The sequence below is a fragment of the Etheostoma spectabile genome, chromosome 12 (genome assembly GCF_008692095.1).
Source record: "Etheostoma spectabile isolate EspeVRDwgs_2016 chromosome 12, UIUC_Espe_1.0, whole genome shotgun sequence".
In the NCBI taxonomy this organism is placed as follows: Eukaryota; Metazoa; Chordata; class Actinopteri; order Perciformes; family Percidae; genus Etheostoma; species Etheostoma spectabile.
In genome coordinates, this window is record NC_045744.1 from 14,590,100 (window position 1) to 14,613,025 (window position 22,926).

General features: G+C 40.0%; 2 protein-coding genes across 2 annotated transcripts in view; both read right to left on the reverse strand.

Moving 5' to 3' along the window:
• The window catches only part of LOC116699415 (microtubule cross-linking factor 1-like), a 27,820-nt gene extending 17,861 nt beyond the window's left edge, over positions 1-9,959 (reverse strand). The window contains exons 1-4 of the mRNA XM_032531959.1: positions 9,829-9,959; positions 6,700-6,801; positions 5,303-5,527; positions 2,136-2,306 (exon numbers count right to left, since the gene is read on the reverse strand). Coding sequence (XP_032387850.1) covers positions 2,136-2,306; positions 5,303-5,527; positions 6,700-6,801; positions 9,829-9,873 — 543 coding nt within the window. The 5' untranslated portion in view covers positions 9,874-9,959. The remainder of the gene's footprint in view (positions 1-2,135; positions 2,307-5,302; positions 5,528-6,699; positions 6,802-9,828) is intronic.
• LOC116699416 (ras-related protein Rab-12) overlaps positions 9,913-22,926 on the reverse strand; it is a 49,193-nt gene continuing 36,179 nt past the window's right edge. Inside the window, exons 5-7 of the mRNA XM_032531960.1 lie at positions 17,040-17,099; positions 15,124-16,506; positions 9,913-10,386 (exon numbers count right to left, since the gene is read on the reverse strand). Of these exons, the coding sequence (XP_032387851.1) occupies positions 10,315-10,386; positions 15,124-16,506; positions 17,040-17,099 (1,515 nt within the window). The 3' untranslated portion in view covers positions 9,913-10,314. The remainder of the gene's footprint in view (positions 10,387-15,123; positions 16,507-17,039; positions 17,100-22,926) is intronic.

Sequence of the window (22,926 nt, forward strand, 5' to 3'; positions counted from 1 at the left end):
GTGATCCCGCTTGGTAGCTAGCTAACTGACGAGCTAATTTTCCTAATTTGTTAAAACTGTGGAGTTTTCTCACACCAAAATGCACGTGTATGAATCCTTGAGGTCTAACAACCATGTTAAATCTTTTTCCTTTTTAATAAAAACACATTTTAAAATATTTTTTTTAACCTTTACCCTCAATTGTTTACATCCAGGTTTGTTTACAACTGTCTTGAATAATAGAGACGTGAATACAAAGAAGAAGAAAACAAACTCATTAGTTTAAATTATGGTGTTGTCAACAAAGAGTACCACTAGGACACCCCAAACGGCTAGCAGTCTTTCTCTGCCATAAAAAAATAGCTCATTCGCGCCATTAGTGTCCACGTGAGCACCTTTAAGGCATTACTTGTAGCACTACACGCTACTACCGCACCACAATGATTAGGCTAAAACTCACATATGGCTTGTATTCATTTTCACAGGGACTATGTCTAATTGTGATGGTGAGGTGATGGCACAGGGGATATAACACATGCCTGGTGGGTTTGATAAAAGCGTCAGCTAAAATGACATGTAATTTACATTTCTTTTTTACAAACAAAAGCTAATGCTATCAAGATGCTATAATGAAATATTTTCCCATTGGGATTATTTCTCCTCTGCACCTAGCAACCATCAATATTCAGGAGCTTTGGCAAGATGCAGTGACACTGACAAGTATTGTTTAATAATTCAAATGCCACCCACCATGTGTTAGTTGTGACACAGAAAGGTTCCAGTCAGGTCCAATTTAGGACCTTCTTAAATATCTCTGCAAACATTAATTTCACCATTGAAAGAGCTGTTCCAGATATTTCAAGCTCATTTGAGAACGATTATGTCATTGTGAAGTCCTCATGTTTGGAGCAACACTATTTTAACATATATGCAAATGTATTGAGTTCCCTACACTAAATGTGATAACATAACACCACTGTGAAAAAAACATCTGATCTACAGTGTTTACAGTACATACTTAAGCACCGGCAGCACCAGAGGGTCTGAATCAGGATTTTTACCTTACCAAGCTGCCAAACTTCCTAAATCATGTCCAAGTCTTTACTTAAAACTTTCAATGACTTCTTAATGGCTTAACATTATATTTTCTCACTCTGGCTGCAGGAATTATCATCTGCTCTGCTCTAGTAGCAATGTGTGCAAATGCTTACTAAAGCAACTCTGCATTTCTGCTCTCATACATAAAGTATAATATAGTCTACTAGGCGTGCTTGTTAAAAAACTGCTCACAGAGTAAAGCAACAATGTCAGATCACTGTACAAACCATTTTTATGATGTTATGGAAAAATCAAAACAGAGAGACAAAGTAGAGCACTTAGGGATCTGCTTAATAATGTATCAAACCCAAAATGCTTATGTACTTTCTTTAGTTTTACAGAGGGGCAAAGTGGTTGCTAGACATACTGAGAGCAAATCTCAACACACGCTATGTCTGTGTGAAATTTCCTCTGAAACATTTGACAGCCTGAAGAACAGACGCTCCTTCTGTCCTCTTTGCATTTAACTGAGAGTCAATGTTTTTGTTTGAACAATAAGCACAAAACTGGGTGTACACAAACTGGACTTTAACTAGGCCAAAATGCTCATCTGCATACTGTGCCAAACAGGCTGCCAAACATTCTATTGAACACAATGAACATGAGAGAGAAATAATTAAAGGCCGAGCTAAATGTCCAAACTCACTCAATACACCAACTCGTTCATTTCTTTGCACTACAACTTTACAGTTATATTGTTTATGTGTGTGTATTTATATGTGTATATTTGCAACTGTATAATTTATTTGTGGTAAAATCCTAATCAGCCAAAGATCTAGGCTTTATCCCAGGTGTCCCACATATCCCGGGTCACTGGACTACCCAGATATTTCAAAATGTAATTTTAGATTTGTATGATGTTTTGGGGTAATGTCATCAGTCAGTCTGTACCATCTCCGCTGTAGCTGTATTCTATTTTTCACCATACACTAAGGTTAATATGAATGTAGCTGTCAGAAAGCTTCTAGATCACAGCATGGCTCAAGAACCAAAACATTTACGGATGTTAGAAAGAGTCACTGGAGTTTTTTCTCTCCAAATTGTAAGTGCGTGAGTACCTGTCTTTGATGCCGCAGGTGTCGATCAGGTGACATCAGGGGGATGATGGGCCCCGGGTCGGGGACGTCCCCTGGGGTTTGTGGTAAACACAGTTTGTCGTCTTGATCCGACTCCCCCTCCGCCTGCTCCATTATCACTCCCAGCTCTGGGATTCCCTCCAACTTTTCAAACTAGAACAGATGATATGGCCATGAAAAGCCTGTGTTTTATTTCAGGCACTCATGTTGTCTGCACCAACACATTCTGTTTTTAGGCTCACAGTCCCTGAGCCTTTCCCAGCATGCAATGGGAAGAAGGCAGAAAAACTAGTCCATCACAGGGCTAATACACACACTCAACCTGTCACATTCACATTCACACAAGTACAGTCATGCATCTATTTAGGTTTGGTTTCTTTGGATTATAGGATGGATTATTATTTATATTTGTGTAAGTTTTTATGTCATCAAAGAGTTCATTTTTACTTTAATTGTACTGTGTAAAAAGAGCCGTATGCCAACAGAGCTCTGACAGACCTCCATCTAAAAGAGAACCAAACCCCTAAACTGCTCCAAGGGCGCCGTACCATGGCTGATCCTGCATGTGTGTTTATTAAGAGGTGTTAGCAAAAGATACATTTCATCTGCCAATTAAATGTAACTTGTGGATTGTGTGGATGTGAAAGTGTTCAGAAAGTATAAATAAAGGTTGAATAAATGAAAGTAAACTTGTTCTCTGCAGCCTTTCCCCTTTTGTGTGCCCCTTTTCCCCATATGACGTCATAAGGGGAAAAGTTACCTCCCCTTTCTCTGCTTTGCCCACCCATGAGAAAGAGACATCATGGCTTTCAAATGAGCAAAGTGGCTGTTGGTCAAGGCCACACCCCCACCCTCCACCTTGCCCCCCCTCTCTCCTCCTCAAAAGCTACAGACTCAGAAATGGCACATACTAAGGAAAGGTCATTGTGGGACTGGCTCTAGTGGCTGTAATTCTGTACCTTGGCTGAATTTTGGGAAAGAGACTTCAGATACAGTATTAGGGGACCACTAAGGTCTACATAAAAGCATCCAAATAGCACCATGTCATGGGACCTTTAATTTGACTGTTTCTAAATGTGAGCACTGTGAAGCGCTTTGAAACTGTAATGTGATTAAGGGATTTAAAAATAAACTTGAGAAAATGTTCTATTGGGATTCAACGTCATGTCAAGGGCAAGTGGTAAACTTCCCGCGAGGTACACGTGGACTCCTCACTGCTGCGCCATCTATAGACGCAAATTAGGTTTCACGACAACATTATCATGAATAAACTGATGAGAATTGAGAAAAACAAATTTATTTAAAACAAAGTATAATATAATTACATCAAAAGTGCAAAACCCAAGATAAAAGAAAAAGTAGGTAATGTTTCACAACAAAGCAAAGGGTTATGTGTATGTACTGGTTTTCCTGTAAAGTGTCTTTGAGTACCATGTAAAGTGCTATATAAATAAACTGTATCGTTATCCTTGTTGTTATTATTATTATTATTATGGTTAGGACAACAACATAAGTAGTTTCTTTGGTATTGTAATGGGAAAATTACATTTAAGCATGATTTCATATGTCCTTCTATAATATGCATGTGTTGATTATTCATATAATTATTCACAATTCTTTGCAGGGCGTATGACTTTTGAATCTCTCTTTGTGTGTCCTCCCTGAAGGAGAAGACGACTGTTTGTCTTTGCAATTTTCCTCCAAGGACAAATGCAACAAAGTCTAACAGAAACAGTTGTCCAGAGCTATGTTTATCATAGCAGGTCCCAGATCGAGACCAAAGACACAAGTTGTTCTTCTCCAGCTATAACAGAACGACCGGTAGAGAACTTTGGCACACAAAGGTCAGTTTCAAAAAGATGTAACAGCTCCAATTTGTCTACCTGGGAAGATTAATTGTTATACTAAGATTAGACTGTTTTCCAAACAAGGTATTCTTTTCTCACTGATGTACGGTTGCGAGACGCTTGTCACTCTGTACCTGATGTGTGCATTGTGAAAACTGTTCTTGTCATGTGATTGTTCTCTGCAGAAAACCATTAAAACTTCACCGACGACCAAACCTTGATTCAGTTTTGCAGCATGTCTTTATTTTGTTTTAACAAAGTCTCACTTCTAACAAATTCCTCTCTCGCTGTACAAGAAACTTCCACGACAGTATGAACAGGTGGAACTAGATGGGTAGTGTCTCTGTCAACCGACAATTCAAGGAAAAAGACTTCACAGTGCCGGCAAGTTTAATCAACTGGAAAGTGAAGCATCGACCACTGAACCAACAACCTGAACAACAAATGGAGTCGCTCAATCAGCCTGGCAACCAATTAACCAGACTATTAATCAGTCCTGCACCCTGGTGGGAAGTACAGGACTGGACGTGGTTAAGGATGAATCACTTCTATGTTGCCAGTCTTAACATCTCATTTCAAACCACAACCTGATAGGCTTTATTGCTTCCAGGATTTTAGGATTGTTCTGCACCATCTACTGTATTTGCAACATGTTTGGTTTTAAAAGAAATAACTTTAATTATATGTCACCCATGTACTTGGGACTCTGACATTTGACACACTATCTAAAAACCATTAGTACAATTCCATCGTATCCATTGCAACCATGGACCATACTACCTATACTGTACGACTACCAAATTTCCCCATTGAGGATCAATAAAGGTTTATCTTATTTTATCTTACTGACATATTCTAACATCACAATAATTTTGATGAAGCCTAAATATCCTGATATGTCAATGTGAAATACCATTAAAAAGAGTATCAACCCAACAGAATCAACTGCAACAACAACAACAAATTCACTCTCATTCTCTTCATCATATCTGCTTTACCAAACTATCAGAGTTCTTCTAATTCACAAATTCTGACATCATCATATCTGTCCGCGTTTCTTAAAACAACACAGACAGAAAGTTGATTGGCCAGTTTATTTAAAGGCATCATCTTTTCTGTTAGTCCCTCTTTCCCACTGGCCATTGAACAGCCCACCGTGATCTTCAGATCATTCTAAGTGATTCCACTAAGAGGTTTTATTTCCAACCACCCGGCTTTACTCAATTACCACCAGCATGGATACTATCTTACTTGTCGTCTTCATGTTACACACATGCATATCTTGTCAAACCTCTGGCTCACCTCTGGGTGCACTCTCTCCTCTCCAGGGTCGTCCTTGCGGCCAAGCCTCCAGTGCATGAGGATCCACCTGAGCTTCATGTAGAAGAAGATGGTGTTGCGTCGGAAGAGGCGGACCTCTTGTTGCAGCGTGGCTCTCTCCTGAGGCCAGGGCACCTCATGAGTCTGAAGTCCCTGCAGCTCCAGACCTCCCCGCTTGGCCTCCAAACGCAGACGCTCATCTTCCTGCTGCAGATGGGAACAGGAGAAAGATGTGATTCACATAGTCAGTAAAAGGTTTAATTCAAAACTGCCATATTTAATTGTTAAAGGTACCATGGCATGAAAATTTCGCTTTTTGATTTTTTTAACATTAATTTGAGTTCCCCCAGTCTGCCTATGGTCCCCCAGTGGCTAGAAATGGCGATACGTGTAAACCAAGCCCTTTGTATCTTGTTCTGCCTTTGAGAAAATGAAAGCTCAGATGGGCCGATCTGGAATCTGGCCCCTTATGAGGTCATAAGGAGCAAGGTTACCTCCCCTTTCTCTGCCTTGCCCGCCCAGAGAATTTGGCCTACCCATGAGAAAGAGACATCATGGCTTTCAAATGAGCAAAGTGGCAGTTGGTCAAAGCCACACCCCCAGCCTCCACCTTGCCCCCCCTCTCTCTCCTCCTAAAGAGCTACAGACTCAGAAATGTTTTTAAATGACTTCAGAAATGGTATTAGGGGACCACTAATGTCTATATAAAAGCATCCAAAGCGCACCATGTCATGGGACCTTTAAGTAAGTAAGTAACATCCAGTTAGTGAGTAATGTATCCAGTCATTTTAACACGTTTGGATATGTGTCCTCTCTCAATATTACAGCAGGTCTATAGGTTTGAAAAGGAACTTTACCGGATATTTAAATATTAAATATATTTTATGATAATGTTTGGTCTAAAAAAATGTCAGACCAACTATACAAAACCCCAAGATATTTAATTTCAGAATATTGAAATATTGAAACTCGTACAAAAAAATGTACATTTAAGAAGCAAGAGCAAGAGAATTTATGGCATTTCTGATTTAAAAAATTGAGTAATTGTTTCAGCACTACATGATGCTGTATGATTTTGTGTGCTTAGAATGGCAAAAAGTTATATTTAAAAAATGTTTTACTTTGACATTTTAAAGTAATTTTACAATAGTTCAAGTTGCATGTGACACACACAGACAGTGTAACTTCAATCTGAGTTTAAAACACAAAGCAGATAATTGATGTTAAAGCAAAACTCTTTCCTTTTCAATGGTGACACTTAATTAAAATCATGTTTAAACTTCAGCAAAGATAGCAGAACAAGTGAAGTGTGATACCAAGGTTCTTGTGCTCATGTTCATAATCTAAAGGCATTCAAACATGACGACTGACTTTTGTACCTGAGGAAGAGAAACGAAAGCCTCCCGTTCCTCAGTCGCAGCTCTCAGCCTCCGTTCATGATCCAGACGAAACTGGATGTCAGAAGCAGGCGTGTCCCGGAGCTGAACCCACAACAGCACACAGTTATTTTGGATAAATGACATCACATATTGATAACTTAAGTTTCTTTGATCAACAAAAATCACTAGGATTTGTGTATGAGATGGTTACGCCTTGACTATATTTGTTCTCTTCGATTTCCAGTGTAAAACAAAAATTCACTGAGAGGGACTAAAAAACATCCAATGAGATCTGACCTGACCCACAAGTGGAAACGCATTATACCTTCTTCTGTAACGTCTGCAACAAAATTATTATAATTTAATGCTGTCCATTTTAAATCTGGAATAAATATTTCTTTAGCCAGCAACTTCAAAGCTTTTTGATCAAACCTCAAATGAAAGTGTACAAATCTTAGAAATACTTTGGGAAAGAGAAGATCGATAGCGCTGTCATGTCTATCCCCTACATATAAACCTATAGCCAGCAGCCGGTTAGCTCAGCTTAGCATAAAGGCTTGAAATGTGGGCAAACAGCTAGCCTATTACTTGTCCAAAGGTAACACAAATCTGCCTACCAGCACCTTGGCAAATAAACTGCAACCCGTCTTTTTTCACTTTGATATTTGTGCAGATTAAACAAACAAGGAGATTTTTTTTCCATTCAGAGCAGGCTGTTTCCCCTTGTTTCAAGTTTTAATGCTAAGCTTAGCTAACCAACTGCAACTTTCTATTTACTGTATGAGAGTCGGCATAAAAGCAAACGTATTATTAGAAAACTATCTAAATCGCTGGTGGCCTCTTTTTTATGATGAAACATTTACTTTTGGCTTAACAGAATTAGTGACTAGAAACTGTGATGGGCAAAAGGATACTGTTACTGTATATATATACCCTACTGTATATTCATCAATCAATTAATTTTTTTTGACACATGAAATCGTACGAGGTACAATTCCTGACAGTGAATGTAAAGAGCTGCATGACACTGGCAAACGCTCTGACCAGTTAGCTTCGTCTGTATCATGGTTTCTATCACCAAAATAAAACATTACTAAAACGTCATTAGTTGTCTTGTGACAGGTATTATTTCTAAAAACGCACTTAAAAAATAAAATAAATCAAATATATCACAAATTCTTATTTTCCAAATACAGCAATCACAATAGGAACTGAATGCATGAAGTTTACTACAGGTGAAAAAACTGCTCATAGGAAAATGAAATGCTTATGTTTATGGTTTGGAATGTAATGATTCTTAAACTCGTTTACATCACATCCCTGTCTGCCCTTCTATGAAAACTCAAAGTGCAGACTTAGACAATTTGGAAATTGCAGTTTTAATGCGATTTAATTCTTCAATCTTGTGGCATTCACTATACCTCCAACAGTAAGTTGAGCTGTTCAGTGTGTACTGACCCTGAATCACCTCCCTGTCAGCCCAATGTCGAATGCAAATCACACAGGCCTACAGTGCAGTGCTAATCCTGCCATATCTGAGCCGCTTTCCAAATCATTTATTTCACCCCACAGATTACACTGCAGCAGAAATCATAGGAACAAAAAGAAATGGATGTGCTGTAACTGTAACTGTAATGCTGCCAGTGCTCTGCATTACATAACAGTGGGTAATTTCTCTATGAACACAAGCATGAGGCAGTGCTTGTGAGTTACAGTGTCCAGCGATTACATAGCCGGTTTATAAAACAGACGAGTCACTGAAGGATTTAACAGATCTTATCTGATGTGTGCTGCAGCAACGTTACCACTCGCCTCTTTGGTTGCAGTTGATTTTGTGTTTAAAGTGTATTGTGACACTTCTGTGTAAGATGCACTTTTACATATGTTTAATCTGCTGAGTCGAGTAATGAAGGTGCTGCCGGTAGTAATGAACCGGTGCAAGAGGGCATGACTGCAGTGTGCAGACTCAGCCATGATTTACTGAGTGCGTACATATGCCTAACAAGTCGATATACTGTAGCTGTGGATGACTGCTGTCTCACACTGTTTTAGAGGACAACATACTGTCCACCAGCAGACACATTTATCAAAGAACACACCATACAATTGAAACATTTGGTGCAATAAATCCTCTTAACTCTGTAGTACTATGCAACGTTCTAGTTGTTTCTTCGAAATCAATCATAAAATGTTATGGGGAACATGAAGTGAATAAAAAAGAAATATGAAAATGTAAAAACATATAAGATAAATAAATAATGAGAAGTGGCTATAGAAGTGGATATTTATTGTGAAAGTAGAGTGAGTGAATTGAGTGAAATTGTGCTCAGCATCAAAAAAGTGACTGTGGCTGGAGCGTCACTCGACATGCTAGACGGAGTGGCCTTTAGATCACAACCCCCAAAAACAAACCCCCAAATTTGATCCTCTGTAGTTAATGATCAGACAAATTGATAAAATATACAGCAGTGCTCAGAGACACTTCATATACTTTGGTTGAGATGGCAGAAGGGTCCTTACGGCATGAACAACATCTTCAGAATTGACTTTAAATAGATATAAGTAGATAAGAGTGTCATACTTTGTTGAAGTAATCAGAGATTTAAACAAAACTTTTTTTCAGTTTTTTTGTTTCCAGTAATAAACTGTGATGTCAAACTCCTCAGAATTGACCTGTACCTGTAAATGTTATCAATTGCTTCACTGTAGGGCAAGTGAGGTCTTTCTTACCATGGTGCACTGCTTCTCGGCCCGACAGACACTATAAAAACCAACCCCAGAAGTGCCCAAAATGTCTTTTTCAGTATAATGACACACATTCTGTATCACTGACTGCATTTCATTGAAGGCGCGACCATGATGTGACAACCTCCAAAATACATTTTGCAAAAGCATGACTATAGATTATTTTTATTCATATTTTTGTATTTTGCAACAGTTCACCGTGAGAAAGAAAGACCACAGAGAAGAAACCAAACCAGATTTGTCTTTCAATCAAATGAATTAATCAAATTAAATGATTGAAAATAGAGTCCAGGTCGACAGAAAGCCTGTGTACAAGGCTCATGGTGGAGTCAGTGTCAACTCAACCCCACAGGTGAAAGGGAGATAGAGGAGGGAGGCACTGACCTCTGCTCTTAAAGCCAGGGGCCTGTGGTACCTAGTGAGTCCCATGGCTCCCCTGCTCTGGGCCTGGCCCCCACCCTGGCTCTGGCTCTGGGGCTCCACGCCACGCTCCTGTCCTAGACGCCACTCCAGCTCATCCCTCTGACCGGACTGTGAGTGACGTGGGGTGGGGAAGGGGAGGGAAAGGGGGTGAGGTGTGTGGATGGTGGGTGTAAGGGGTTAGGAAGATGGGTGACAAGAGCAGGACACAGGGGTGCAGGAAGTGGTGGTGGTATTAGGGATGTTTGAGGTGGATTGTGGACAAAACAGACAGAAGACAACAAAGGGTTGAGGGGACAAAGAAAAGAGGAACGGGAAAAACAAAAATAAAACAGAAAATAGGTGAAAATATAAAAGCGGGGGGGGGGGGGGGTTAACTAACAGACTACAAGGTGTGGAGAAGAACAAACGGACTAGAGTACGAAGAAAAGCGCAAAGAGAAAGACCAACTTAAAGATGACGCCGTATGAGAGTGATGAAAGAAACGAGAGTGAGGATGAACAAAATCATGGGCTGAAACATCTGGCGGGAACACAAAGAGGAGCAAAGAGAGGGAATCGGGGGGGGGGGGGGGGGGGGAAGAATGCAAAACACTTGTTATGAAGCGCATGCAATGAGGGATACATGAGTTCAAACCAACAGCTGAGAGATACCACGGAAAACTGCAAAGCGAGAGCTAGCACGCTAAAGTTTTCCAACATATGTGTTGCCTGTGTGCACAGCCGTGTATGTTGTAGAAGCAGTCAGCCAGGGAAAGTTGCATCTTAAGCCTACACGATGCACATTGTTTTCAGACATTACAGCATTTAAAATACACTGGAGGCATTTTAGGCTTTAGTTGAGCTTTAAGACTGCAATGCTGGTTGCTCCCTTTTAGTAGCAGTGCCCACATTTTATTTCTGCAAGTTAGCATTCTTCCTAGCTAACAGGATCTTTATGCTATCGTGCCAAATAGGTATCTGCATAAGTGTGTAGGATTCAGTAATGGAAATCAATAGCAGACATATTCTCATATTTATGAATTCCATGACTTGAAACTGTTTTTGAATATATAATTTTTTTTTCTCATAATTGTCTCGTAGCAATTACATAATTACACAACCTTTAAATCAAAATGTTATAGTAATAAAACAGTAAAAATAAAAGTGAGTTCAACACGTGTTTGACAAGAACATGAGCTATAATTGCGAGAGAACATTTCTAACACTTTACAAGATAATTGCAAATTTAAAAAAGCTTGTAATTAGTGCGAATGATTCTTTTGTTTCTTCATGATCAGCATCTTGTTTAATATGCGATGAGTTTTGTCACTACTACGGAAGTCATAATTACCAGAAAACACTTAAAAAGATCATTACAAAACAGTGCTAACAAGATATAGAAATGATTATTACATGTCATATTCATACTTTCATCTCAATTTCAATTGTCTTGTAAGGATCTCATAATTACAAAATCCAAAATGTACTCAATGATGATGGTACTGAAACATAATTTTACCAATCAATAGTGTGTGGGATACTTTAATTATCTCAAGATCCACATGCTATAATTATGAGATACAAAACATTTCCATTAATTTACGAGATAATTATGAGATCAAGATCTTGTAATTACAACATACGGCTCTTGTTATTATGAGACAAATATAGTAAAATGATGGGACTTTAAAGGTAATAATTGTGAGAAAACATCTCTATGTTTTTTCCTCTGGTGAATGCGCTTGAGTACATATCTTAACTTTTTTTAAATGGACTATATATACACAACTTACTCTTTGCTGCTGCAGTGACTATTGTTGATCTGTAATGTATTACATTTAAAACTCCACTGCTCTACAACTTTGATCATCTTCAACAATTTTCAATAGACAAATCCCTTATTACTTTGAACAGGCTTGAGGTGTTAGTACAGTGATTATCTTTGACTAAACCACCCAGCTTCACCCAGACTAACCAGTGAGTCCTAGGCAGAGGAGCAAAGCAGAAACAAGTCATTGGATAGAATGAGTATGGAGGCAACTTTACTTTTTTAACTCTACAAAGCAGATTGGGTTCTTGAAGTGAGAAATGTTTGAGGAGCTGTTTGTTTTATTCCATACGACAGTCGGGCTGATCAGAAAACGCACACACACGCACACGCACGTCTGCCTGATCATGCATCACTGAGAACTAGCCTTGGAAGAGTACACAGTATGTTGACATGTTGACTTACACTAAGCTGCAATAACACAAGAACAGAAAGCAGGATGCCAGCCAGCGAGGTTCTGCCAGAGGCAACTCACACAGCACCATGCAGACGTTTTTCAATAGAGGTTATTTTAGACAGTGCACACATTTTTATGGCTTGTCTCCTTGGCAACACCAGAGAGTAACCAATTCCGTGTGTGTGTGTGTGTGGTGTGTGTGTGTGTGTGTTTGTGTGTGTGTGTATGTGTGTGTGTGTGTGTGTATGCAATAATATGTAGTGCAAAAATAATAGTTACACCATTTGTGTGTCTTTATGAGTCACACGTCATATGCTGGCATGGTGTCATCATGCAACAGTTCACCATGTCAGGAAAAGCTCTGAATCGAGTCAATGGAAGAAGCTGCTATAACTCCTTAAGTACTTACTCCATTCATACCAAGCACCCTCTCAAGCATCTTCCTTTGGCCCTGGCAGCTGCAGACAGTGAGTGCGGGGAGAAGAAGGCAGGCAGGGCTGCTGACTATGAGGATGTGCATGGAGATGCAGATGTGAATGTGACAGCAGCAGGAAGCAATAATGGTGCGGTGGTTCAAGGGAAGGGTGGCGCTGGTGCCAGTATGGTAGAGCTGGGTGGCTCATGTTGGAGCGGGGTCCTGCTATGTCACCCTGTTCGGGCATTGAACGTCTGAGTGTCTCAAGGGTTCTCTCAAGGAGTCTCTCAATGTTTCCTCCACTTGAAGCTTTAAATAATAGGTTCAGATTCTTCCAAGTAGGTCTATCTGCGTGTGCACATTACTACAGGACCCACCTACTACATGATACGCCTTCAAAACGATAGCAGTTGTTGCAGTTTGGTTAGGTTTAGGCGCCAAAACTATCCGGATAGTTTTAGGAGGAGTGAAGCGGGGATTGTCACGTAGATTGTAAGACTGCAGAAAGACCCTTTTTTATTTATCAAGTCTATCTAAAAGGTGTGTAGGATTCAGAAAATGTCACGATTTGATTTGATTCGATTTTCAGGCTCACGATTCAATTCAGTATCGATTTTGAATTCAAAAACGATACTCAATTAAAAAACGATACAGTATGTAAATGTAGTTACTTTTCCCATGTATGTATTCATGTATATATGTATTCATATCCATATTATTCATGTAGATTTGTTTGTTATTTGTTATTTTAACATCCTGTTATGATGTACTGTATGTGTATGCTGTGTGTGATGTCTATAAGCTGCTGGGACCTTGAATTTCCCCTTGGGGGATCAATAAAGTATCTATATATCTATCATGTGATTGTAGTAGACCTACAATAATATATATATTTTTTTAAATAAAATAAAATAAAATTGATTTTTGGTATTCTATGAATCAATTTTGAATCGGTAGAGCTTTAATCGCGATTCAAATACGAATAATACAATACATAATCTGTATTATAATGGTCTAATCTCAGCTCACTTTTTCTATATATTAGGTGGGTGACCAATCCAACGCTGAGTGAATTCTTCTTCACAATTATGGGAAAAAAACAACACTGAAGGATCCAAAAGAGGAAACTCTTGTGACACCTCCTGTTTATAATTCAAAAGATTAGAAAGATAACAAGACCTTGATTTCAGGGTCTGTATTCTGATTAAAAACCCAGATCAAGCAAGCATTTGCCCCTTTTCACTGAGGGAGGTTTCTGTCTCCCCTGAGCTCGCCTTAGGACACCTGCGTTACCGTTTTACAAGTGACAACTTCCCACCTGCTATAGCATGACTCCACAGTAGTAAACAAAATACACAGTCCTCGCTCTGTGCAAAAACAGTTAAGCCAAGGTAATGTGAGGCTTCAGCAGTCTAAATTAGCTACTTCATACTTAGATACTTCATATGGCCAAATCAGACTACTAAGGCCTTATATTTGGCTTTGGCTGCTTTGAAAAAGTTTGAAAAGATTTAGTAAACAGTAGTACATGGTGCACTACTGTAACATTGCCAGACTTGAGGTCTCAAATCAATGCAGCATACAATACCCATAAAACAACTCAACCTAAGTTTGGTTGGAGATTCAGGTGTGTTATGCTAGTATAGCGTCTAATGTGGCCTTGACCCTCTAGCAGAGATGAGGAGCAACTGTACAGATGTCTGGTAAGCTCACTTCTTTCTAACTTCCCACCCCCAGAATGTTTTCATTTCAAACTTTTAGTCTTGAGCTTTTTTACGTATGTAGTACTCACACTTATAGACATACTTTTTTAAGTAAAATTGGCACACTTCATACATTTTTGCATGGAACGAAGACTGGATTTTCTTCCCTATTTCTTACAGTGGAGTGCACTACTGCCAATGTGAAAAGAACAAATTATTACAGAAACCTTTAACTATCTTAGAATACATACAGGCATCTCAATATTGTACTAAGATTAACTTGAAAGAATCTCAACCTCTCCTAAAAGCTATGTTTGCCTACAACTTAATAAGATTCTCAATTGACAGGCATGGCTGTGGATAGTAAGTGTTCTGCTAGAGATGTACGGTGCTGCCACTGTTTTTAATTAGAGCTGAGTTTTTGCGCACAGTGCAGACTTAGGATCTCATTTAGTTTAGTTTGTCCTTAAATTATCAACTAATGACTACATACTTAGGGCCATTTAAATGCAACCTAAATCAATTCTCACATTTACAAACACACCAGTGAGCTTTCTTATGACTATATTGTTTTTTTTTTGCAGTTTTGAAGCAATGAAGCCATCTGGTGTGATATTGTTTTCAGTCTTAGTTTCAACATGATGTCGTCTGAACAACCAGGTGGGATGCTTTTGAAGTTGGATGCTAATAAATGTTCTTCTGTAAGATTTTAAAAGAACATCTTGTTTGCAATGGTCATCAAAAATCTTAAATATAGATTTTCCTCATCATGGTTAACTGCCATTCTGGTTGACAGGCTTTCTCCCTTATTATTGATATTTCTCTTTTTTGCAAAAGAACCAAGCATCCACGGAAAGAAAATATCTAAATGTGCTGAGAGATCTCACCTTTATAACAGTAGAAAAGAACACAAGAAGTCTATCCTTTGAACTTACCTGGAAGTCCGTTACCAGGTCTCTTCCAAAGGTGCCAATGGGAGAGTCACGGGACATGGATGTGACTGTTGACAGGAAGCTGCTTGACTCTGTGAGATTTGGCATAGGTGACAGATCGTCTGTCCTTTCTCTCAGCCCCTCCCCTACATGGTCCAGCTTTTCCATGAAGATGTGTAGCTCAGTGCTGAAAGCCTTCATGCGAGTGTTGATGGTGTCTAGGACCTGTGTGTCTGGTTTGGATCCAGACGCTGCATCTCCTTCCAGGCTCTCTCCTGTTGTCACCAGTAGCCTGCCGTCAAAGATCAAACTGTCGGTGTCCGTGATCAGACGGTCCACCGTCTTCCCAAGCCTTTCCGCCTCACGTTTCACATTTGTGAACGACTCCCGTTCTTCCCTCCTGTGGTTGGCCAATTCAGTGGCGCTGAGCTCACTGCCATCTGAGGGTTTTATGCTTCCCAACCCTGAGGTGGTTGCCGTTTTCTCAAACAGGTCTTCAGAGTCACTCTCGCCACCAATAGGGCCCTCCCTCTTGGGGTGAAGGAGAAGAAGTTGCCCTGCCTCTTCTTCCTCAGCAGCTTCTCGCCGGCCTGCATCACTCTCTGCGTCGCTGTCTCGAGGGCTGCTGTTGCGGAGGCCCAGGTGTGCAGCCAGGTCGCAGCGCTGGACGTTGGACATGAGGACTCGGTTCTCGTACTGCAGCTTCATCACCTTTCCACTTAGCTCATTGATCTGCATCCTGGCTGATTTAAGCTCATCCATCATCACCCCGCTGCTGGAGCCATTACCATTTCCCCCATTCCCAGTTTTAAATAATCCTCCCTCACTACCCTCCTCGCCAACAGAGCTGCTGCAGGGGCCAAATTTGAAGCGATTGAGTTCAGATGTCAGCTGCCTGTTGTGGTCCTCAATCTCTGAGATGGAGCGGCGCAGCAGCTCAGCCTCCTCCTCCACAAATTGTAGATGGCGACGAAGCTCACTTGCCGAATCCAGCGCATCACCACCGTATGGCGACGAGGGCATGCTGGAGAAGGGTTCCCGCCCAAAGCAGTCTCTTTCATACTGACACCGAATGTCTTCGTTTTCTGCCCGTAGGCTGCGGTTCTCCACTTCCAGCTCTACAATCTTTCTGCCCAGGATGTTGGCCTCCTCCTCCACCAGCTTGAGCCGTAATCGTAGCTCAGCCTCTCGAGTGGTGTGAGGACCACCACCAGAGCACTCAGCCAGGGGAAGGGGACTGTCCACGTCCCCATAAACTGACTTGTATTTCTGCAGCTCTTGCTCCAGTTCGTCCTTCTCCCGGCCCAGCTTTGCCATCTTTTTTCTCATCAGGCTGGACTCTTCCTTAGCAAACTGAAGCTGGCACCTGAGGTCTGCACTGTCATCCTAGCAGTGTGATAGGAAAGAGGAATCTTTAAAAACTTTAAAGGATAAAGGTGGTGATACATTTTACGTTTGTTATTGTCAACACTGTAGTTTTTAGCACACGTTTGTATAGTGTATTGAGTGGGGACTATTTACAGCAATGTAGTAATTCACATTTGGTGTTCTAGTGAGTAATTAGTGCAGCTGGACGGTGTGTGTGGCACTGACCAAAAATAAACTACAGTGTATGTGTTTATGGTAATGAAGGGACATGCCACCCAGTGCAACAGTGTGGCTACTGATGTGTTTTTAATGGTTTTTGGACAACAATGGGGCTCTATGGAACAGAGAAATAAGATATATATATAGCATTGCAGAGGTTTGGCTACAGAGGCAATACTTGTTGATCAATTCATTGTTGGTTTTGTCTTTTTATGGGATTTGTTGACAATAAGAAAAATATAGAGTATCACCAAGCTTACTGTTTAATGCCTATGGCATTTAAATTGTTGAATTGAATTAAGGACAGAATAATATTTTTAGAATTGATTTACCTGAGTTGTGGACTTCTTGTCTTTAAATGTTTCCCTGCTACCTCGTCTTCTCAGTACAGTCTGTAAAAGAACAAAGAAGAGGGATGTAAAACATGTAATCATATACACCGTTGAAAAATATTCTTCCAACATTCAGTGGTGCTGCAAGGGAAACAAAACATAACAGAAACCAACACACAGCACACTGGTAAAAGCAATACAAGAGGCTTTGTGAATTCAATAGTGAGGATCTCTGCAGTTTGGAAGATGCTATTGATATTTCGATAGATCACAATGCCAGCGTTTATACAGACATGCACAATAACTAACAATCATAGTACTGATTGTACCGCACACAAATGCAGTGGAAAAAATAGGTTCACTAACATGTATGCCAACTCGCCTAATGTGAAGCAGACTCTGCTGAAGTCCGGAAGAACATTAATATCATATTACATAACGTTTCCATCATCAGGTCAAAGCTAAGACTAATGACGAAGTATTTACTCAAAGGCAAATTGCAGCTCATATGACATAATAACTGATTGATGTATGCAGATAGTATGGTAATAGCCTGTATCAAAGGCCAACATCTGGTTACAAAGTTAGTGTTTAAACACTTTGTGTGATTTGCATGATGTAAAGTAAAACGTCACTTCAGACCCTCAGCATCTAGTCCAGAAGTACAATGATGAGGATATTCTGTCGTGCCTTTTTATATATGTAGGATGCATCAGGGTGCTTTAGATCCTATTCAGAGCTCAATATGACAGACATCTTATCCCGGCTCAGATTCAGTGACACATGGCGCTTTGACAATGCTCAGAACGGGGGGGGGGGGAAGCATCTGTCTGTCCAGTGGGGAAATCTGTCCTGTAGCTAATACTAGGCATTGCATGCAAAGCCCGGATAAAACAGGGTCCCCTGCACGCCAGCTTAGTCTTAGAGAGACTAATCAAATCAATCATTTTTTTTTTTTTTAATCAAGTCTGGTCACTTCCTTTCACCATTGGCTGCAGCTCTGACAGAGACAGAGTCAAGATGAGAGAAAGGAAAGGAGTCAGAAGAGAGGAAGAAAGTGAGGGAGAGAAAGAATTTCCCTCTATAAATGCAGAGTGCGGAGCTTTCAAGCGTGAACCTTTTTTTCCAGGAACAGATTGCTGTCCTGGCAGAATTATTTAAAGGTTCTGGTGATCAATTAAGCTGGGCTCTTTTCTAGAAGGCATAACTTGATATAAATATATTCACTCTGATGGTTTCAATCAAATTTCAATGTACTTTACAAATGCTTTGTGATCATTTTGCTTAGACTGCAGCGAACAATCATGTTTGAAGCGCTTTGAGTGTCTATGATAAAGCACTAGATAATTGTAATAATTATTATTATGTATAAAAATTGTTTAAACATAATATATTTGTAAAAAGTAAAAATTGGTTTTGGTTGATAAATGACCCTAAAAACTAATGATTATAAAAATCATTGTCAGAAAGAAATTCTCCCTTGAAGTAGATCAGAGAATATTGACAACGTTTTATATTTCTCTTATTTCAAGTATTTAAAGTCTTTCTTTGCTTGTTATGACGCTTTTCAAAAGGAACAGAACTAATTTTTAAACTCAACTCTAAAATGATTGGCAAAACCCAGAGAATCCCTTAAATAATACTGAACAAGTCTTCAAAAAGGCCCTATGATTTTGATAAGATTGTGATTGGTTTGCACACTATACATAAAGCGATCTGTTAATGTGACAACATTCAATTCAGTTTGTGTCATGTTTAAACTGTTATGGAAAAGTTCCCAGTAAAGTTGTGACTTTTGAGGGATGAATTGAATGGCCTCAGTCAGTGAACAGAACATAACTCATCAGTGTTTCAGCTGCTGCTGTTTAAGGATACAATGTTCTTCTTCTACTTCTCTTTTACATTTTTACTTCGTATAAAGCAAACTCTTCACTGTACAAGCTTTGTTGCCGGCCAAAACAGACCACTAGGACAGTGTGAATCATTCATGGCCAGACGGATGGAAAGTGTGAGGGGGAACCTGTACTGCCCAGAGCAGGAAGAGACCTTGTCTCAGTTGTTTTTGACAGGAAGGGAGCGCCCACTTAGAAACCAAACATGAACATAACCATAGTGTGGGCAGTCATAGTTACAGAAAGAGATTCAAGCCTTCTGTTTTGCCCAGTTCTGTGACACATTTTATCTTGGATTTTGTATGATAAATTTCCACTGCAGCAAAGGCTGAAGATAACTTTCATTTGCTGCTCAAAAGACCTTAGTTTCATTAGTGCTAATGCTTTGGTGATCCATGCTTTATACTTTGCCTTACATCAACATGTAACTGAAGAAAACACAGGATTTTGGACACAGAGAAGAGTTTCAAACATCTCTTCTCTGCCCTATTACAGTCTCCTTTGACATTTCTGTGTCTGATCCAAACTTAATCAAAGGCAGAAAATCACTAGATCCTAATGCAGAAAGGTTAATACCTTTTTGGGCCAATCCCTTGGCTAGCATCTATTGCATGATATGTTTGTCATGCTTGATCTCCACACGGCACAAACTGTCTGGTTTTCCCTTCAAAAGAAAGTAAACAGATGTGTTTAATCCCATATTTAACTTGCAAGTTAAAATGTTCAGGGCATCCCGAATCGTTAAATGTCAAAATGACTGAGAGCGCTGAGACACACCTCATGGCAAACTCCACTAATACACAGATTGGTTCACATAATGTACTGTATTTCATCCCTGGGAATCTTCTACAAGACTATAATTGTTTTTATTTGACAATGACAGACTGTAATTCTGTCATCCCTGTGGGGGGAGGAGAGAATAGTGTCTGTGTCACTATCTCCAAGACCAGTCGTGGTTTAATTCCCAGCCCTGGTGACGGAGCAAATCTCTCTGGGGAGACAGCGGATTAAACGGCCTCTTGTGCAAAGATCCCGGCCCGCCACAACCAGGGATCCCTGCTTACTCTATACAGAAGTCAATTTGTTGCTTGGAGAAACAACTGTGTGATCAGAGCAAAAGAACACTAATCAAATAGTTTGTCAGAGCCAATTACCTCAGTCTGACCTTTTAACTCATTCACTGCATTTCAAATAATATATAGTAACAAAACATTATCATTAACTTAGACAAACTATAGTAGCATCCTGTGAGCTTTTTACACTGCAAAAAAAGGGGTGTCTAAAAACAAGATACGAACTGATTACTCTGGATTTTGGACTAAGAGAAAAGAAGTAAAGGCTGTGGGCATTCTGATGTGCATTTTGCACTATTGTCTGACATTTCACACACACACACACACACACACAACACAACACCACCACAACACACACCAACACACACACACACACACACACACACACACACACACCACAAACATTCCTTGCTCTTTTTTTGCGTGACCATATTTTTCCACTTTAACACACAATTGCACTCATGCACACCAAAAATGCACAGAGGCACAAACACCCCTCTTCATCATCATCTGAATGCACTGCTCTCGCAAGCCTGTTAGCACGGGTTAGTGGCAGTCAGTTGTGCAATAGTAGGCTGGTAGGCAGCTCCAGCTGGTATGGGGACTGCCTGTAGTACTGGTGCTGCTGGTTTTACTCCCCTGGGCCCCAGCCAGCCTGCAGGATTAGCAGATTGTAGTTACACAGTTGTTACCCTGCTGACTGAATGCCAAGTGCTGTGTGCCCCGACAGAATGACTGACGGGCTGTATTTCTCTGTCTTCCCTTATACCTCCTTCTTGGACTTCCGATTTTTTTTGGACCCCTCCTTCTCTGTTTCTTTTCTCCTCTGTTTTTTCACATCCCACCATCATGTGACCCGTGACAGACATCTAAAATGGAGGGGGTCACTAATGGTATATATGGTTCTATCGTTCTGAATGACAGTTTCAGTTAATGAGGTGATTGTAGCCATAAAAAACCTCTTCAAAGGCCTCATTATGGTTGAGAGTTAAGATGAGAATTAAGATTTGATTAAGTTTAAAGTTGAGGTTGAGGTAGATTTAAAGCTATAGTTCATAATTTCTATCTCCCCCATGAGCAATTCCAAGAAATGAAACAAAACTGTTGGTGCGTCCATATGAAACAAGCCTTCCGTGATCGCACACCAACCCCACCCCTTCTCCACACAGCTACGGAGTTAAGGAGGACATGGAGGATTAAAAAACACAATGGACTTTTCAGAAGAGGTAATTATCTTTGCTCAAAAGTCGCCAGACGTTCAGTTTTCTGAACATAGTCATAATGAGAAATACAGAGAGACTTTTGTGGAGCTTATAGTCTTAATTAGCTTTGTATCAACTCATTTGGCAATGGCTTGAACGTTTATTAATGTAAAAAAGTTATGCATTAAAGCTTTGGATTTGGCTTTAAGATAAAGGCTAGAGTTAGGACAAGGTTCAGGAAAGGTTATGGATTAAGTGCAAGATTTCTATGGCAACAACTAAGGTTCATTTAGTGGTCAGACCTGAAATAGCATTACATTTTAAAAAACCCTTCGTGGTGGTTTTATCATGACTTCTCTGGTTGAAGTCCAGCCAGGGATCTTTGTTGTACAGTATGTTGTTCCCCGTCTCTCATTCCCCTTCTGTGATCTTTCTACCATCAACTATAAAAAGGCATGACCCAAGAAAAACAGCAGGCTGTATGGTGGAGGCTTATTGCTACAGTTACCGGTGAGAAATACAATTGAGGATGCCCAGTTTGAATGAGTTTAAAGGTTTATTGATTCAAAAACACTGCACAGTGGTAAAGAATACTATGAATATAGGTTTTAAAACTCTGTATCACAGGTCCTATCATTTCTCTTCTATCTAGACGCTTGCAAAGTCATAAGTTGAAGTGCACTCTTCACGATTTTGCTCTTGATTGAGCAACGCAGTGCATTACTGGATAAGATCTTGCTATACAACAATAGTTAAGCCAGGTTTAAAATCCGGATGACATTTCACAGTGACATCACCAAAACAATCCCAATATGGGGAGTAAGAAATATTTTGAGGGTGGAGTATGAGTGAAAATAGGAACACAGCGAGTGTATTTTCGGTAGCATCTGTACTCAACAGCTTGGCCTATTTATGATTTTGCTCAAAGACCACAACACAGCGCAGAGAGAGCAATACATCCATAAGAGAGAGGCGTCTGGCTCTGGTAATGGGATTTAACAGGAAGTGTGGGATGGATGGATGGCTGGGGCGAGTATTGGGAGAGTGGAGCCCAAAAGGAGCTGCGACAGGATGCAGATAAACCCCTTCTCAGCACTGAAAGAGAAGCCTAAGACTCCAGCACAACAGAATAGATATTACTCACCCGACGGGAGAGCTCAGAGAGATAAGTCGGCATGAAATGTTTAGAGGCAGATTATATTAGTGAGATCTGGATGAATGAGTGCTCAATCTGGAATGTAATCCGTTTCAATAAATTAATTAATACTACACAGACACTGAAATGAATGCGTACAAGTGTCACATGCTCTCATTTTATCATTTAATTCAATTTTTTCTCCATCCAAGGACACAATTGGCTGGACAAGTGATATATTTTAAAGCTCCTGCTACACCATGATTTACGGCGCTGTGTGTATTTTTATAAGGAGAATAAATCTTTGGCTTGTAGCACCTGCAGTAGGCCAGTACAGTCTAAATATACTGCATCTGGATATACTCCATCAATATGAACGATGAAACCTATTGGAATTCAATTTGATGTTGAAAATGGAACACAAACCCCATTCTGGCTACACTGAGGAAACATCAAATAGATTTGGCAGTGATGTTTCAAAAAACCCTAAACCAATCAAAGCTAACTGAATTAGAGTAATCCAGTAGAGTACGCTGCTCAGTCAGTGTGTACACGTGTGTTTGTGTGCACATACGTGTATATCTG